At 53.7% G+C, this 13,028-nt stretch overlaps 1 protein-coding gene across 1 annotated transcript; it reads right to left on the bottom strand.

The window, feature by feature from the left end:
- Positions 1-321: 321 nt before the first annotated feature.
- Positions 322-12,597, bottom strand: HRNR (hornerin). Its single transcript, XM_030937116.1, has 9 exons — positions 12,460-12,597; positions 10,458-10,836; positions 9,282-10,145; positions 6,774-8,969; positions 5,202-6,416; positions 4,182-4,889; positions 3,162-3,869; positions 2,142-2,849; positions 322-1,829 (listed from the first exon to the last, which is right to left on the bottom strand). The coding sequence occupies exons 1-9, from the start codon at positions 12,595-12,597 to the stop codon at positions 322-324; spliced, it is 8,424 nt and encodes a 2,807-aa protein (XP_030792976.1).
- Positions 12,598-13,028: the final 431 nt, after the last annotated feature.

Here is a 13,028-nt window from a genome sequence, read left to right as displayed (position 1 = left end):
CTCAAAAAGACACATCCAACTAAACCCAAAGCTCTTTAAAAGCTTTTCATTATTCCTCAAAGTTTAACCCTCATTCTAACAAGTTATTCCACTCAGCATTTTCTAACAAAGTAGTGCAAATGCCTAACAGTGTTTGGAAGGAACTCCATAATGATATATGCTACAGTTATAGGCTTTAAAGAAAGAGACAGAAAAGGATAGATTCACTTTTAGAAAGAATTTCATGATAGATTGCTTGTCTTTCATGATGAATTCATAGAAGACTTTCCTATTTCTAAAACTGCTACTTGAGTAAGTTGCATTTATATTTATTATTCAACGCTAAAAGTAGCACCTCTGCTTTTGGATATATTCATAGGGTAAAGTCCTACTATGAAAACTGAGAAAATCTGAGCCAGAACTTTCACCTTCATGGTTACTTCCTTCTTTGGAATAAGAATACCCACCTTCCCCTGAGCCACGTCCATGCTGAATATAACCAGAGGACTGTCCTGAGCCAGACCCATGTTGGCCACAGCTGGAAGACTGCCCTGAACCAGACCCATGTCGGCCGCGGCTAGGGCTAGGCGACTGGCCAGATCCAGACCCGTGTCGGCCGTGGCCCGAAGACTGATGGGAGCCAGACCCATGTCGACCATAGCTAGAAGAGGAACCTGAGCTAGATCCGTGTTGTTTTCCCCTAGATGACTGTCCTGACCTAGAGCCGTGTTGTCCGTAGCTGGAGGAGTGACCTGAGCCAGATCCATGCTGAGTGTAACTAGAGGACTGCCCTGAGCTAGACTCGTGTTGACCAACGCCAGAAGACTGGCCTGAGCCAGACCCATGTGGGCCACAGCTGGGAGACCGACCGGAGCCAGACCCATGTCGGCCACAGCTAGGAGACTGGCCAGATCCAGCCCCGTGTCGGCCATAGCCGGAAGACTGACTGGAGCCAGAGCCCTGGTGGCCGTAGCTGGAAGACTGGCCTGTGCTAGATCCCTCCTGGCCAAAGCTTGATGACTGTCCTGATGTAGAACCATGCTGTCCATGGCTAGAGGAGTGCCCTGAGCCACTTCCGTGCTGACTGTAACCAGAAGACTGTCCTGAGCCAGACTGATGTTGACCAAAGCCAGAAGAGTGACCTGAACCAGACTCATGTGGGCCACGGCTGGAAGAACGACCTGAGCCAGACCCATGTTGGCCGTAGCTAGAAGAGTGCCCGGAACCGGACCCATGTCGGCCGCGACTAGGAGACTGGCCAGATCCAGAGCCCTGTCGGCCATAGCCAGAGGACCGACTTGAGCCAGAGCCATGCTGACCGTAGCTGGAAGACTGACCTGAGCTAGCTCCATGTTGGCCACAGCTTGATGACTGTCCTGATGTAGAGCCATGTTGCCCATGGGAAAAGGAGTGACCCGAACTAGATCCGTGTTGACCGTAGCCAGAGGACTGTCCTGAGCGAGACTCGTGTTGACCTAAGCCAGAAGAGTGACCTGAGCCAGACCCATGTGGGCCACGGCTGGAAGACCGCCCTGAGCCAGACCCATGTGGGTTGTAGCTGGAAGACTGCCCAGAACCAGACCCCTGTCGGCCGTGGCTAGGGCTAGGCGACTGGCCAGATCCAGACCCGTGTCGGCCGTGGCCCGAAGACTGATGGGAGCCAGACCCATGTCGACCATAGCTAGAAGAGGAACCTGAGCTAGATCCGTGTTGTTCTCCCCTAGATGACTGTCCTGACCTAGAGCCGTGTTGTCCGTAGCTGGAGGAGTGACCTGAGCCAGATCCATGCTGAGTGTAACTAGAGGAATGCCCTGAGCTAGACTCGTGTTGACCAAAGCCAGAAGACTGGCCTGAGCCAGACCCATGTGGGCCACAGCTGGGAGACCGACCGGAGCCAGACCCATGTCGGCCACGGCTAGGAGACTGGCCAGATCCAGCCCCGTGTCGGCCATAGCCGGAAGACTGACTGGAGCCAGAGCCCTGGTGGCCGTAGCTGGAAGACTGGCCTGTGCTAGATCCCTCCTGGCCAAAGCTTGATGACTGTCCTGATGTAGAACCATGCTGTCCATGGCTAGAGGAGTGCCCTGAGCCACTTCCGTGCTGACTGTAACCAGAAGACTGTCCTGAGCCAGACTGATGTTGACCAAAGCCAGAAGAGTGACCTGAACCAGACTCATGTGGGCCACGGCTGGAAGAACGACCTGAGCCAGACCCATGTTGGCCGTAGCTAGAAGAGTGCCCGGAACCGGACCCATGTCGGCCGCGACTAGGAGACTGGCCAGATCCAGAGCCCTGTCGGCCATAGCCAGAGGACCGACTTGAGCCAGAGCCATGCTGACCGTAGCTGGAAGACTGACCTGAGCTAGCTCCATGTTGGCCACAGCTTGATGACTGTCCTGATGTAGAGCCATGTTGCCCATGGGAAAAGGAGTGACCCGAACTAGATCCGTGTTGACCGTAGCCAGAGGACTGTCCTGAGCGAGACTCGTGTTGACCTAAGCCAGAAGAGTGACCTGAGCCAGACCCATGTGGGCCACGGCTGGAAGACCGCCCTGAGCCAGACCCATGTGGGTTGTAGCTGGAAGACTGCCCAGAACCAGACCCATGTCGGCCGCGGCTAGGGCTAGGCGACTGGCCAGATCCAGACCCGTGTCGGCCGTGGCCCGAAGACTGATGGGAGCCAGACCCATGTCGACCATAGCTAGAAGAGGAACCTGAGCTAGATCCGTGTTGTTCTCCCCTAGATGACTGTCCTGACCTAGAGCCGTGTTGTCCGTAGCTGGAGGAGTGACCTGAGCCAGATCCATGCTGAGTGTAACTAGAGGACTGCCCTGAGCTAGACTCGTGTTGACCAAAGCCAGAAGACTGGCCTGAGCCAGACCCATGTGGGCCACAGCTGGGAGACCGACCGGAGCCAGACCCATGTCGGCCACGGCTAGGAGACTGGCCAGATCCAGCCCCGTGTCGGCCATAGCCGGAAGACTGACTGGAGCCAGAGCCCTGGTGGCCGTAGCTGGAAGACTGGCCTGTGCTAGATCCCTCCTGGCCAAAGCTTGATGACTGTCCTGATGTAGAACCATGCTGTCCATGGCTAGAGGAGTGCCCTGAGCCACTTCCGTGCTGACTGTAACCAGAAGACTGTCCTGAGCCAGACTGATGTTGACCAAAGCCAGAAGAGTGACCTGAACCAGACTCATGTGGGCCACGGCTGGAAGAACGACCTGAGCCAGACCCATGTTGGCCGTAGCTAGAAGAGCGCCCGGAACCGGACCCATGTCGGCCGCGACTAGGAGACTGGCCAGATCCAGAGCCCTGTCGGCCATAGCCAGAAGACCGACTTGAGCCAGAGCCATGCTGACCGTAGCTGGAAGACTGACCTGAGCTAGCTCCATGTTGGCCACAGCTTGATGACTGTCCTGATGTAGAGCCATGTTGCCCATGGGAAAAGGAGTGACCCGAACTAGATCCGTGTTGACCGTAGCCAGAGGACTGTCCTGAGCGAGACTCGTGTTGACCTAAGCCAGAAGAGTGACCTGAGCCAGACCCATGTGGGCCAGGGCTGGAAGACCGCCCTGAGCCAGACCCATGTGGGTTGTAGCTGGAAGACTGCCCAGAACCAGACCCATGTCGGCCGCGGCTAGGGCTAGGCGACTGGCCAGATCCAGACCCGTGTCGGCCGTGGCCCGAAGACTGATGGGAGCCAGACCCATGTCGACCATAGCTAGAAGAGGAACCTGAGCTAGATCCGTGTTGTTCTCCCCTAGATGACTGTCCTGACCTAGAGCCGTGTTGTCCGTAGCTGGAGGAGTGACCTGAGCCAGATCCATGCTGAGTGTAACTAGAGGACTGCCCTGAGCTAGACTCGTGTTGACCAAAGCCAGAAGACTGGCCTGAGCCAGACCCATGTGGGCCACAGCTGGGAGACCGACCGGAGCCAGACCCATGTCGGCCACGGCTAGGAGACTGGCCAGATCCAGCCCTGTGTCGGCCATAGCCGGAAGACTGACTGGAGCCAGAGCCCTGGTGGCCGTAGCTGGAAGACTGGCCTGTGCTAGATCCCTCCTGGCCAAAGCTTGATGACTGTCCTGATGTAGAACCATGCTGTCCATGGCTAGAGGAGTGCCCTGAGCCACTTCCGTGCTGACTGTAACCAGAAGACTGTCCTGAGCCAGACTGATGTTGACCAAAGCCAGAAGAGTGACCTGAACCAGACTCATGTGGGCCACGGCTGGAAGAACGACCTGAGCCAGACCCATGTTGGCCGTAGCTAGAAGAGTGCCCGGAACCGGACCCATGTCGGCCGCGACTAGGAGACTGGCCAGATCCAGAGCCCTGTCGGCCATAGCCAGAAGACCGACTTGAGCCAGAGCCATGCTGACCGTAGCTGGAAGACTGACCTGAGCTAGCTCCATGTTGGCCACAGCTTGATGACTGTCCTGATGTAGAGCCATGTTGCCCATGGGAAAAGGAGTGACCCGAACTAGATCCGTGTTGACCGTAGCCAGAGGACTGTCCTGAGCGAGACTCGTGTTGACCTAAGCCAGAAGAGTGACCTGAGCCAGACCCATGTGGGCCACGGCTGGAAGACCGCCCTGAGCCAGACCCATGTGGGTTGTAGCTGGAAGACTGCCCAGAACCAGACCCCTGTCGGCCGTGGCTAGGGCTAGGCGACTGGCCAGATCCAGACCCGTGTCGGCCGTGGCCCGAAGACTGATGGGAGCCAGACCCATGTCGACCATAGCTAGAAGAGGAACCTGAGCTAGATCCGTGTTGTTCTCCCCTAGATGACTGTCCTGACCTAGAGCCGTGTTGTCCGTAGCTGGAGGAGTGACCTGAGCCAGATCCATGCTGAGTGTAACTAGAGGACTGCCCTGAGCTAGACTCGTGTTGACCAAAGCCAGAAGACTGGCCTGAGCCAGACCCATGTGGGCCACAGCTGGGAGACCGACCGGAGCCAGACCCATGTCGGCCACAGCTAGGAGACTGGCCAGATCCAGCCCCGTGTCGGCCATAGCCGGAAGACTGACTGGAGCCAGAGCCCTGGTGGCCGTAGCTGGAAGACTGGCCTGTGCTAGATCCCTCCTGGCCAAAGCTTGATGACTGTCCTGATGTAGAACCATGCTGTCCATGGCTAGAGGAGTGCCCTGAGCCACTTCCGTGCTGACTGTAACCAGAAGACTGTCCTGAGCCAGACTGATGTTGACCAAAGCCAGAAGAGTGACCTGAACCAGACTCATGTGGGCCACGGCTGGAAGAACGACCTGAGCCAGACCCATGTTGGCCGTAGCTAGAAGAGTGCCCGGAACCGGACCCATGTCGGCCGCGACTAGGAGACTGGCCAGATCCAGAGCCCTGTCGGCCATAGCCAGAGGACCGACTTGAGCCAGAGCCATGCTGACCGTAGCTGGAAGACTGACCTGAGCTAGCTCCATGTTGGCCACAGCTTGATGACTGTCCTGATGTAGAGCCATGTTGCCCATGGGAAAAGGAGTGACCCGAACTAGATCCGTGTTGACCGTAGCCAGAGGACTGTCCTGAGCGAGACTCGTGTTGACCTAAGCCAGAAGAGTGACCTGAGCCAGACCCATGTGGGCCACGGCTGGAAGACCGCCCTGAGCCAGACCCATGTGGGTTGTAGCTGGAAGACTGCCCAGAACCAGACCCCTGTCGGCCGTGGCTAGGGCTAGGCGACTGGCCAGATCCAGACCCGTGTCGGCCGTGGCCCGAAGACTGATGGGAGCCAGACCCATGTCGACCATAGCTAGAAGAGGAACCTGAGCTAGATCCGTGTTGTTCTCCCCTAGATGACTGTCCTGACCTAGAGCCGTGTTGTCCGTAGCTGGAGGAGTGACCTGAGCCAGATCCATGCTGAGTGTAACTAGAGGACTGCCCTGAGCTAGACTCGTGTTGACCAAAGCCAGAAGACTGGCCTGAGCCAGACCCATGTGGGCCACAGCTGGGAGACCGACCGGAGCCAGACCCATGTCGGCCACGGCTAGGAGACTGGCCAGATCCAGCCCTGTGTCGGCCATAGCCGGAAGACTGACTGGAGCCAGAGCCCTGGTGGCCGTAGCTGGAAGACTGGCCTGTGCTAGATCCCTCCTGGCCAAAGCTTGATGACTGTCCTGATGTAGAACCATGCTGTCCATGGCTAGAGGAGTGCCCTGAGCCACTTCCGTGCTGACTGTAACCAGAAGACTGTCCTGAGCCAGACTGATGTTGACCAAAGCCAGAAGAGTGACCTGAACCAGACTCATGTGGGCCACGGCTGGAAGAACGACCTGAGCCAGACCCATGTTGGCCGTAGCTAGAAGAGTGCCCGGAACCGGACCCATGTCGGCCGCGACTAGGAGACTGGCCAGATCCAGAGCCCTGTCGGCCATAGCCAGAGGACCGACTTGAGCCAGAGCCATGCTGACCGTAGCTGGAAGACTGACCTGAGCTAGCTCCATGTTGGCCACAGCTTGATGACTGTCCTGATGTAGAGCCATGTTGCCCATGGGAAAAGGAGTGACCCGAACTAGATCCGTGTTGACCGTAGCCAGAGGACTGTCCTGAGCGAGACTCGTGTTGACCTAAGCCAGAAGAGTGACCTGAGCCAGACCCATGTGGGCCACGGCTGGAAGACCGCCCTGAGCCAGACCCATGTGGGTTGTAGCTGGAAGACTGCCCAGAACCAGACCCATGTCGGCCGCGGCTAGGGCTAGGCGACTGGCCAGATCCAGACCCGTGTCGGCCGTGGCCCGAAGACTGATGGGAGCCAGACCCATGTCGACCATAGCTAGAAGAGGAACCTGAGCTAGATCCGTGTTGTTCTCCCCTAGATGACTGTCCTGACCTAGAGCCGTGTTGTCCGTAGCTGGAGGAGTGACCTGAGCCAGATCCATGCTGAGTGTAACTAGAGGACTGCCCTGAGCTAGACTCGTGTTGACCAAAGCCAGAAGACTGGCCTGAGCCAGACCCATGTGGGCCACAGCTGGGAGACCGACCGGAGCCAGACCCATGTCGGCCACGGCTAGGAGACTGGCCAGATCCAGCCCCGTGTCGGCCATAGCCGGAAGACTGACTGGAGCCAGAGCCCTGGTGGCCGTAGCTGGAAGACTGGCCTGTGCTAGATCCCTCCTGGCCAAAGCTTGATGACTGTCCTGATGTAGAACCATGCTGTCCATGGCTAGAGGAGTGCCCTGAGCCACTTCCGTGCTGACTGTAACCAGAAGACTGTCCTGAGCCAGACTGATGTTGACCAAAGCCAGAAGAGTGACCTGAACCAGACTCATGTGGGCCACGGCTGGAAGAACGACCTGAGCCAGACCCATGTTGGCCGTAGCTAGAAGAGTGCCCGGAACCGGACCCATGTCGGCCACGACTAGGAGACTGGCCAGATCCAGAGCCCTGTCGGCCATAGCCAGAGGACCGACTTGAGCCAGAGCCATGCTGACCGTAGCTGGAAGACTGACCTGAGCTAGCTCCATGTTGACCACAGCTTGATGACTGTCCTGATGTAGAGCCATGTTGCCCATGGGAAAAGGAGTGACCCGAACTAGATCCGTGTTGACCGTAGCCAGAGGACTGTCCTGAGCGAGACTCGTGTTGACCTAAGCCAGAAGAGTGACCTGAGCCAGACCCATATGGGCCACGGCTGGAAGACCGCCCTGAGCCAGACCCATGTGGGTTGTAGCTGGAAGACTGCCCAGAACCAGACCCATGTCGGCCGTGGCTAGGGCCAGGCGACTGGCCAGATCCAGACCCGTGTCGGCCGTGGCCCGAAGACTGATGGGAGCCAGACCCATGTCGACCATAGCTAGAAGAGGAACCTGAGCTAGATCCGTGTTGTTCTCCCCTAGATGACTGTCCTGACCTAGAGCCGTGTTGTCCATAGCTGGAGGAGTGACCTGAGCCAGATCCATGCTGAGTGTAACTAGAGGACTGCCCTGAGCTAGACTCGTGTTGACCAAAGCCAGAAGACTGGCCTGAGCCAGACCCATGTGGGCCACAGCTGGGAGACTGACCGGAGCCAGACCCATGTCGGCCACGGCTAGGAGACTGGCCAGATCCAGCCCCGTGTCGGCCATAGCCGGAAGACTGACTGGAGCCAGAGCCCTGGTGGCCGTAGCTGGAAGACTGGCCTGTGCTAGATCCCTCCTGGCCAAAGCTTGATGACTGTCCTGATGTAGAACCATGCTGTCCATGGCTAGAGGAGTGCCCTGAGCCACTTCCGTGCTGACTGTAACCAGAAGACTGTCCTGAGCCAGACTGATGTTGACCAAAGCCAGAAGAGTGACCTGAACCAGACTCATGTGGGCCACGGCTGGAAGAACGACCTGAGCCAGACCCATGTTGGCCGTAGCTAGAAGAGTGCCCGGAACCGGACCCATGTCGGCCGCGACTAGGAGACTGGCCAGATCCAGAGCCCTGTCGGCCATAGCCAGAGGACCGACTTGAGCCAGAGCCATGCTGACCGTAGCTGGAAGACTGACCTGAGCTAGCTCCATGTTGGCCACAGCTTGATGACTGTCCTGATGTAGAGCCATGTTGCCCATGGGAAAAGGAGTGACCCGAACTAGATCCGTGTTGACCGTAGCCAGAGGACTGTCCTGAGCGAGACTCGTGTTGACCTAAGCCAGAAGAGTGACCTGAGCCAGACCCATGTGGGCCACGGCTGGAAGACCGCCCTGAGCCAGACCCATGTGGGTTGTAGCTGGAAGACTGCCCAGAACCAGACCCATGTCGGCCGCGGCTAGGGCTAGGCGACTGGCCAGATCCAGACCCGTGTCGGCCGTGGCCCGAAGACTGATGGGAGCCAGACCCATGTCGACCATAGCTAGAAGAGGAACCTGAGCTAGATCCGTGTTGTTCTCCCCTAGATGACTGTCCTGACCTAGAGCCGTGTTGTCCGTAGCTGGAGGAGTGACCTGAGCCAGATCCATGCTGAGTGTAACTAGAGGACTGCCCTGAGCTAGACTCGTGTTGACCAAAGCCAGAAGACTGGCCTGAGCCAGACCCATGTGGGCCACAGCTGGGAGACCGACCGGAGCCAGACCCATGTCGGCCACGGCTAGGAGACTGGCCAGATCCAGCCCCGTGTCGGCCATAGCCGGAAGACTGACTGGAGCCAGAGCCCTGGTGGCCGTAGCTGGAAGACTGGCCTGTGCTAGATCCCTCCTGGCCAAAGCTTGATGACTGTCCTGATGTAGAACCATGCTGTCCATGGCTAGAGGAGTGCCCTGAGCCACTTCCGTGCTGACTGTAACCAGAAGACTGTCCTGAGCCAGACTGATGTTGACCAAAGCCAGAAGAGTGACCTGAACCAGACTCATGTGGGCCACGGCTGGAAGAACGACCTGAGCCAGACCCATGTTGGCCGTAGCTAGAAGAGTGCCCGGAACCGGACCCATGTCGGCCGCGACTAGGAGACTGGCCAGATCCAGAGCCCTGTCGGCCATAGCCAGAAGACCGACTTGAGCCAGAGCCATGCTGACCGTAGCTGGAAGACTGACCTGAGCTAGCTCCATGTTGGCCACAGCTTGATGACTGTCCTGATGTAGAGCCATGTTGCCCATGGGAAAAGGAGTGACCCGAACTAGATCCGTGTTGACCGTAGCCAGAGGACTGTCCTGAGCGAGACTCGTGTTGACCTAAGCCAGAAGAGTGACCTGAGCCAGACCCATGTGGGCCAGGGCTGGAAGACCGCCCTGAGCCAGACCCATGTGGGTTGTAGCTGGAAGACTGCCCAGAACCAGACCCATGTCGGCCGCGGCTAGGGCTAGGCGACTGGCCAGATCCAGACCCGTGTCGGCCGTGGCCCGAAGACTGATGGGAGCCAGATCCATGTCGACCATAGCTAGAAGAGGAACCTGAGCTAGATCCGTGTTGTTCTCCCCTAGATAACTGTCCTGACCTAGAGCCGTGTTGTCCGTAGCTGGAGGAGTGACCTGAGCCAGATCCATGCTGAGTGTAACTAGAGGACTGCCCTGAGCTAGACTCCTGTTCACCAACGCCAGAAGACTGGCCTGAGCCAGACCCATGTGGGCCACAGTTGGAAGAGCGACCGGAGCCAGACCCATGTCGGCCATGGCTAGGAGACTGGCCAGATCCAGCCCCATGTCGGCCATAGCCGGAAGACTGACTGGAGCCAGAGCCCTTGTGGCCGTAGCTGGAAGACTGGCCTGTGCTAGATCCCTCCTGGCTAATGCTTGATGACTGTCCTGATGTACAACCATGCTGCCCATGGCTGGAGGAGTGCCCTGAGCCAGATCCATGCTGATTGTATCCAGAGGACTGCCCTGAAGTAGACTCATGTTGACCAAAGGCAGAAGACTGGTGTGAGCCAGACCCATGTGGCCCACTGCTGGAAGACTGTTTGTAGCCAGACCCACGTTGACCATAGGTGGGAGACTGCCCCGAGAGCGACCCATGTTGGCCTTGTCTTGGAGACTGTTGGGAGCCAGACTCATGCTGACCATACCTGGAAGACTGACCTGAGCAGGAGTTATTTTCGCCAGAAAAGTCTCTTTGAAAATTCAAACTTCTGGATATGGATTGAGGCCAATGTGTAATGCTTCCTCTGACGTTCCTGGAATAGGAATCATTCTCTCCTGCACTCCAACTTGAATGACTAGAAGAGGATTCTTGCCATTTGTCCTCTTTTTCTGTTTCTTCTTGTTCCTCTTGGTGCTGGTGACTGTCGTCTCTCAGCTTTGACCCTGAAGCTTGGCAGTAATCTTTGCTAATGATTTTATTATGAGCCCGAACCAGCTTGAATATCATCAGAAGATACTCCATAAAATCCACTTTCTTGTTATGGTCTTGATCCAGACTTTGCAAGATGATATCCACAGTATCTGGATCATTTGGATTCTGTATAAGAGCAAGGTACAAAGAGTAGCTCTGTTAGTATGGACATTACACCTAGCTAACCAACTGAAGGAAGGATATTAAAATGTAAATGTTTGGCTTATGTATATGGAACTCATTCACATAGTCATTTAGGCAGGCCTGAGCTGAAAGAGAAAAAGGAATATGGAATGAATAATGCGGTGAGAAACAGCTAGAATAGGATAGGATGCAACTGGAAAATGAAAGGAAACAAGAGGGCTGATTATTTTTGGTAAAGAATGGGTCAAATATGAATGATTAGTTAATTTACAAGTAATACATTTTTATACTTATGTTAATTATATCAACCTTTCTTTATTTGTCCAATTAAATTAACTAGGTCATTAATTTACTCACTGAGCAAAGATTTATTATGTTACTACTTGCCTACCATTATGTCATATGAGAGTATAAAGCAGTGAACAAGTTTGCTTCCTGAAAAAAATGGAATTTAATGTTTATTTGATCAGATATACAAACTTAAAATTATAGTTTATTATGATAAGGGTTCTACAAGAGTACATGAGAGAGCAACCATTGGGGGTCCTAAGAAGGTTAATGAGAGGAAATGATGTCTTTTGAAGGATGGATTAGAATTAGCCAAATGAAGGAGTAGGAAGGGAAGGAGAAGGGGAAAAGATTGTTCTAGGCAGAGGGAATGATATGAACAAATGGCTACAGGTGAGAGAAGTCATAGAGCATTCAAGAAACTGAAAGAAATTCAGGATTGCTAGATTTAGAGTTTGAAGACTCAAGAAATGTGGATAGAGAGATAAATAGCAACTAGACTATGAGTTTTATGTTATGTTAAGGAACTTTGTACTTCATTTTAAGAGCAATTGGGAACTATTGAAGGATTTTTAGCTGAGGAGTGAAATGATTATCTTTGCATCTAATGCTGAGAGTAGAAGTAGTAGGTGGCCTGAACCAGAGGACTAATAATAGTGATGAAGAGAAACGGGTTGTTTTGAAAGATTATTGATGAGTTAGATGGAGGTTGGAAGGTAGTGGTGTCTGCTGAGAGAGAGAAAATAAAAAATGATACCAGGTTTTTGCTTTGGGCAAAAAGATGAAGAAACAAAGTTAGAGGTGAAGATTATGAGATTCTTAGCTGACACACTGTATCTATGACATCTGATATCTGAATATTGTATCTGAAATCCACAGAAATCCAAATTTAAGGAATTGAAACTCAGAAGTCTGATATAAGCTCCCAAATATCTAAGCTATAAAATCCAGACCTGACAGTTTTAAGGTGGCGGACACACTCTTTTGTGATTCAGGGGTAATGCTAATTTCCTGAACTCAGAAATCTACTTTGCGGTTTTTCTGAGGACTGTCTGGGTTTGTAAGAATTAGTCACTTAGATTGGACATTATTTAATCTATGGGTTTTGTTTGTTGTTTAGTAGGATCACTTCCCTTAGTTATGCTATGGAAACCATCATGGATCAGCTTTTGATGTTATCTCAAACCTTTACCAAACCCTGTTCTCTATCACCAAGTAGGGAGAATCCTCTAGGATGTTTGACATATGTGATAAGAAGGTGGAAAGGGATAAAGAAGAAAATTCCTGCATAATTACATCCTGGCATGGAGTTCTTACCTTCAGAATTTGATGAAACTCATTTTCCAGAAGTTCTTTCAGCTCTGCCTTGTTCAACATATCATACTCCCCATGCTGGGTGGCATATTGGTAGAAAACATCAATGACAGTGATGATGCCTTGTAGGAGTTTAGGCATTTTTTTTTGCAAGTTTGAGTAACCTAAAGGGAGGAAAAAGAGAGACCAACCCCTTACTATTCTCATTTCTTGTTTAAACACATAAGTAGGTCTGATTATTTATAATAATTGTTCAGAATTAGTCGGGCATGATTAACTTCATTCTGTTGTAATCAAGAAGCAATTCACAGTTGAATGACTTGTTCAAGCCATGTAGCAAGAGAGTGATGAAATTAGGAACATAATCCATAAGTCTTATTTCCATTCCTGAATGAATATAGGAAAAATGACTCTCTGTTTTTGGCTTCCCACCATTACCAGGGATAATATCAGCTTTGTTCTGGAGCTGTAGAAGTCCTGAGTGTTCCACTTCATCTACTTCCTCTTTCTCTCTAGGTTCCAACCATACTGTGGGTACAGTTCCACCATTTACACTACACACCTTACTCCAA

The sequence above is a fragment of the Rhinopithecus roxellana genome, chromosome 8 (genome assembly GCF_007565055.1).
Source record: "Rhinopithecus roxellana isolate Shanxi Qingling chromosome 8, ASM756505v1, whole genome shotgun sequence".
NCBI classification, from domain to species: domain Eukaryota; kingdom Metazoa; phylum Chordata; class Mammalia; order Primates; family Cercopithecidae; genus Rhinopithecus; species Rhinopithecus roxellana.
This window is presented reverse-complemented; position numbering and strand designations above follow the sequence as displayed.